We start from the raw sequence: 6,000 nt of genomic DNA, 5'->3' as shown, positions 1-6,000 counted from the left end.
CGGTGGTGGTGGTGGTGGTGGTGGTGGTGGTGGTAGAAGTGTGTGTGCATGTGTGTGTGAGATGAGTGTCAGTGCATGCATGGGTGCATTGTAATGTTTGTGTAGCTATATCTATCAATGGATGTTCACTGGAGAGGCAGTGTGGTGCATTCATCCTGCTGAGGTTTGTTAACAGCAGGTCCAGTCAGCGGGGTGCTGGGGGGGGGGGGGTTCATGCTGTAGCGGTGGTGTAGGGGGGGGGCGCCTGCTTTATAGGGATGCTGACGCTGTCATCATATGGAGGGAGCAGCACCTGGGGAAAGGGGAGAGGAAAACAGATGGTTATTTTATCACTTGGGGTTGCAATGGAGCAGGTGCACTAATAGTCATTATAGTTACTATTGCACAATGACGACTATTCAGTTTGTGCCGGTTGTTATCAAGGTGCCAGCACTCATGAAAATTCAAATAGAAGAATTCAACAGTTTAACAAAACTTTGGATCAATTAAAGTATACAAGTAGAGTAGCCTACAATATAAGACATTTCAAAAAGGCATTTCTCTTTGCACAACAGAAAATCTGATGGACAGGAAGCGCTTTGAAATTGAAAACAACAATTATTATTATTATTATTATTATTATTATTATTGTATAAGCAACTTCAGTATATTACATTTTTTTATAATATTCTTGAAATTGCAGACTATTATTTACTGGTGAATTAATTGGTTTAAGGGTCCCAAGGAAAAATATTCAGGAACTTTTTTCAGAATGAATTTATAGTTCAAGTTATGTTCTTTTGCTTTTTAACTGCCCACAACGCCCCACTTAGTTATGCTTTTTACTATATTCACCTTAAAACCTTTAATTCACTCAAAGTCAGATTTGCATCCTCTCAGGTAATCCACTGAGTGTGTGCCTTTTACTCATTTTACTCCACTGTCTAGTTTTGCTGTTTACAATATGGCTAACAGAAATATTAGCTTTCTCAAGGGTTTGTTTGCCTTCATACACAACAACAGCATGTGTGTGACCCGTGTCTCCCATGTTTGAAACAATGAGGCTTAAGGATGATCTGGACATCAGGTAATCGATAACCTTTAACAGCCTCTACTAGTGACTACATCCTCCTACACAGATCAATGCCTCCTTGAACTGTGGTGCCCTTTGATGGAAATAATTAGGACACATTCTCTGAACATTGTCAAAGAATATTTTAATCCGATCTGTGTATTTTAGAGATTCTCAGTCCTTCCTGCATGTGCCCTGTCTGTAACTTGAGGAGGACAAGGGTCAAGAGGCCTTCTGCCTTTCCTGTGGGGGAAGTGTGGACCATGCAAGTTGGTAAAAACAAACCATTCTTTGTTCTTAAATGTCTGGTATTGATTAGATGGAAAGGCGGGAATATAGGCCACTCCTTTTCTAATGTATAGATCTGCGCTGTGCCCCTTTGTCTCCAGAGTTGACTTGGGATTTCATGATGAAAGTTATGTGAATACCTTGTGAACGCTCCGGCCGTTTTGTCTCTCAATAAACTTCAGTGTTTGACTTAAGGCGAATCCAGCTTCCTTTCCTTTCACTGAACATTGATTCTGCATTGCTAAACAGAAGTTTTCCTCACAAATTGGCGTCACGAACAAGGATACCAAAAGATCTTCATAGACTGGTAAGTGTAATTTCAAATTTCTATTTGGACATTGCCTTACCAGAATCTGTGATTGACGGTATCATAAAATTACCTGTGAAACTGAGCGGCTGCATATTTTTTTTTGGTTTTTTGGTGTCAAAAGGGGACGTTGTCCTGGCCAATTTTCCCTGTGGTTGCTACTGGGCACGTGCCTACAGAGCAAACACAGCTCATGTAAAAACATGAGTAGTCTAGCTACAGTGTTAGGGTTCAAATGGCAATTGCATGTTCCCTATCACCCACAGAGCTCAGGCCAGGTTGAGAGAATGAACTTGACTATAAAGGAGAAACTCACTAAAACAATGTTGACCACAGGACTAAAATGGGTAGACGCGCTGCCGCTAGTTCTGTGCTCCATCCGAAGCTCACCAAATGCAACGACAGGGCTTAGCCCACACGAAGTATTGATGGGAAGGGTAATGTTCGCAGGGTCTAGCCCCCCAGTAACACCCCACAAACTCACTCTTTTGTGGACAGATGATTACATGACTAACTATGTCAAATATCTAACTGACATGTTGAGAAAGTTTCACAGGCAGGTGGCTGACAGGCTCCCCAAGCCTGGAGAGGAGCCCACCCACCCGTTTCAGATTGGTGATAATGTACTAATCAAATCTCTTGAAAAATATGCTTTGTCTCCCAGGTGGAAAGGTCCTTTCCAGGTGTTAATAGTGACCAGTACAGCCCTGAGAGTACAAGGTAGACCGGAGTGGATTCACGCTTCCAGATGTCGTCTCTCTCCTCTACCGGATGCTGGCGTGTGAAGGCAGTCATCATCGTCGTCATTCTGGGACTACTGTACCTGGCTAAGGACGCCCTGCTAGATGAAGCTGTGGAAATCCCAACGACAGGTGGCGAGGGATCTCGCCCCTCTGAGGGAGAAAATAAGGTGCTCTTATCTAAGAGGGCAGACGACTTGACCACTCAGGGCCCAGACCCTGAGGGCAAAACGACACCAACGGGCAAATCAGTGCCTAGCGACAAGGACAGGTTGTATCCAATCACCACACAGACATTCAGTATGGTACGAGAGACACAAAGAGAGAGAAAAGGAGGAAGAATCAGGAGGATTGTCTCCCTCCCTGATCATAAATCAGAGACTGTTTCTTTTAACTGCCCAACTTCAATATGTGATTCATCTAACTGTATTATTGTGTTTCCTGTGTCCTTAGTTTACTCAACGTGGGAGATATATCCAAGGGACCAGTACCATGGGGTCAGGGTCGCATCAGAGGGGGTAAGAATAGCTCTCAACACCATTGAAGAAATGCCCCAGAACTGTGGTGTAGCACTGTAGAACAGTTTAAGACACTGATAAGGGATAAGGCAACATGTACAATGAGGAAACCAGTTTACCAGGTTCCCAATCCAGGTGTTACTGCATGCAACATTTCTGGACCAGATAGAAAACAAATGTTCTATCCACTCCACATAAATACTCAGGAGGTGATGTAGATTTTTCAAAAAAGGCCTTAATCACTCCTTTTAAACGAACTAAAACTAATTCTGCAGTAAGTTTAATGTTAGACTACGCGCATGAATGCAATATTAGCAACTGTTGGCTGTGCAAAAATATGCCAGAATCCATGCATTCTCCCATGTTTAGCCCAATTCCTTTCACGAAAGCTGACTATGGTTTAGTGAGCTGGAATGACATAGCATCCAGAATTAGCGATGAGGCTGAGGACTGCTACACTCCTTCCTACCCCATGGACTCTGAGCAACCTTTACAGTACGAGGGTTTAGTCTCTCTCATTGTTGATACAGTAAATAAAAATTACCTGCTTGACGGTTTCAAACGATTGATGTTTTTAAAACTAATATATGTGAAGAAATACATTAACCTAGCTTTTGAATACAGATTCCAGTTAGCTTTAGCCCAGACTAATTGTTCGGCTAACTCCACAAGTCCAACATGTACAAAACAACCACACACGGTATCTGTGTTGGTTGAAGCTTTGGTAACAGTTGTGCCCTGGTTTGGCTCCAGAACAGTGGACTCCGTTGAGGTTAAAATACATGACTGTACGCAGCCAATACCCTTAGGCAAGCCCCCTACACGTGACTGTTCAGTATATGTTCCCCCAATTGTAGTACATGAATGGAAGAATGTGTCCATCTGTTTCCAGAATGAAGCAGGATCTCACACCTCTCCAGATGTGGGACACAGCGACTGTAATTTCATTTCATTTCATACCTTTATTTATACAGATAAAATCCCATTGAGATCATTGATCTCTTTTCCAAGGGAGACCTGTTCAAGTAGTTCCACATGAAACATAAAAGCATAAACAGAACAACAAAAGGACATCATACAGCATCATTTACATAATTATCCACATAAACAGGTACCAATAGCTTCTGATTGACTAGCATCCAACCGAGCTTTAAAAACATTTAGTGGCACCAGATTGTTCAGTTTCCATTTAATTGCAGACTATTCCAAGACAGAGGAGCTGCGCATCTAAAAGCTGTCTTCCCTAAGACAGTCCTAGCAGTTGGCACATTTAATAAAACCACAGCATTCGATCTCAGGCAGTAGCCACTTACAATTTTCCGTGAGATCAGGGAGCAGATATAAGATGGAAGTTTCCCTAGCATGGCTTTGTATATAAAAATGTACCAGTGACTGAGCCTCCGTACAGTTAGTGAAAGCAAACCAGCCCTTGCATACAGGGTACAGTGATGGGTTAATGCTTTACAGTTTGTCACAAATCTCAGTGCACTGTGATACGCAGCATCTAACTTGACCAGGCAATTGGCAGGTGCATTCATATAGACCAGATCCCCATAGTCCAGCACAGGTAAAAAGGTCACAGTGACTAGCCTTTCCTGGCCTCAAGCGAGAAACAGGACTTGTTTCTGAAAAAGAACCCTAGCCTAACCCTCAGTTTTTTTAGCAGGTTATTGACATGAAGTTTAAAAGAGAGACAATCATCAAGCCAGATACCAAGGTATTTGTAACAGGCAACAACTTCAAGTTTTGTTCCTTGCGTAGTTACAATATCTAAAACAGGCTCTGGTGTCTTTTTTGCTTTTGAAAAGAGCATTACCTTGGTTTATCCACATTTAAAAGAAGCTTTAGTTCAGAGAGCTGAGTCTGAATAGTGTTAAAAACAGCCTGTAATTTAACAACAGCCTCCTTAATGGTGGGACCTGCACAATACATCACGGTATCATCCGCATAAAAATGTAAAGTAGCTTCATCCACATTATCACCTACGCTGTTAATATATATGGAGAATAAAAGTGGTCCTAAAACAGAACCTTGTGGTACACCATTAGAAATGTTTAACCACTCAGAAGACAGTCCATCAAAATGAACACATTGGGACCTTTCAGAGAGGTAGTTCACAAACCACCCCACTGCAAGGCTGGATAGGCCAATACTGAGTAGCCTCTGCTTTAAGATGAGATGATCAACGGTGTCAAACGCTTTGGAAAGGTCAATAAACAGAGCTGCACAACTCTGCTTATTATCTAAAATACTAGTAATGTCATTCACCACTTTCATTGTGGCAGTGATGGTGCTGTGTTTCTTTCTGAATCCTGACTGATGTTTAGACAGGATGTCATTTGTACATAAAAACTCCTTTACCTGTTCACTCACTAGGCGTTCAAGAACCTTAGCCAGAACTGACAATTTAGAGATTGGCCTATAGTTATTTAAAATAGTTGCCTCCCCTCCTTTCTGTAAAGGCAGGACATACGCTGACTTCCATACTTTTGGAATTGTATTTGTGCTGAGGGAGAGGTTAAAAAGAGAAGTAAGAGGTGGAGCAATAAAGTCTGCAGCTATCTTTAAAAAGAAAGGTTCTAAGTTGTCCGGCCAGCCGGTTTCCTAGGATCTAGCTTAGATAAGGCTTCATGAACAACATCAACAGTAAAAGGGGTAAAACTGAAAGGGGTTTCCAGACCACGTTGTTCAGAGTCACAGACTGTGGTATTTACAGAAGCAGAGTTAGTGACAGAATCAAATAGAGAACCACAGGACACAAAATGCTTATTAAAGCAATTTAGCATAGTAGCCCTGTCTGATATAGGGCCAGATGCTGTGGTAAGGCACGGAGGTAGCTCATTACGGATCTCACCATATCGATTTTATTGCTTTCCGAAATTTCCTAGGATTATTTAGGTTTTCTGTGGTAACTGACAAATAGTACTTCGACTTTGCACTTTTTACATTTGAAGTGAAGCTATTCCTTAGCTGCCTAAAACGCAGCCACTCTATCTCTGAGCCTGATTTCCTAGCCTTTGCCCAGGCCTTGTTTCTCTCATGAAGGAGACTAGACAGCTCAGCAGAGAACCAAGGATTGTCTCGTCCCTTTACTCT

General features: G+C 42.1%; 1 protein-coding gene across 1 annotated transcript in view; it reads right to left on the bottom strand.

The window, feature by feature from the left end:
* Positions 1-204: 204 nt before the first annotated feature.
* Positions 205-6,000, bottom strand: part of LOC117460437 (lysosomal-associated transmembrane protein 4B-like) — a 42,120-nt gene continuing 36,324 nt past the window's right edge. Inside the window, exon 7 of the mRNA XM_034101842.2 lies at positions 205-292. Coding sequence (XP_033957733.1) covers positions 212-292 — 81 coding nt within the window. The 3' untranslated portion in view covers positions 205-211. The remainder of the gene's footprint in view (positions 293-6,000) is intronic.

Source organism: Pseudochaenichthys georgianus, chromosome 16 (assembly GCF_902827115.2).
Source record: "Pseudochaenichthys georgianus chromosome 16, fPseGeo1.2, whole genome shotgun sequence".
NCBI lineage: Eukaryota > Metazoa > Chordata > Actinopteri > Perciformes > Channichthyidae > Pseudochaenichthys > Pseudochaenichthys georgianus.
This window is presented reverse-complemented; position numbering and strand designations above follow the sequence as displayed.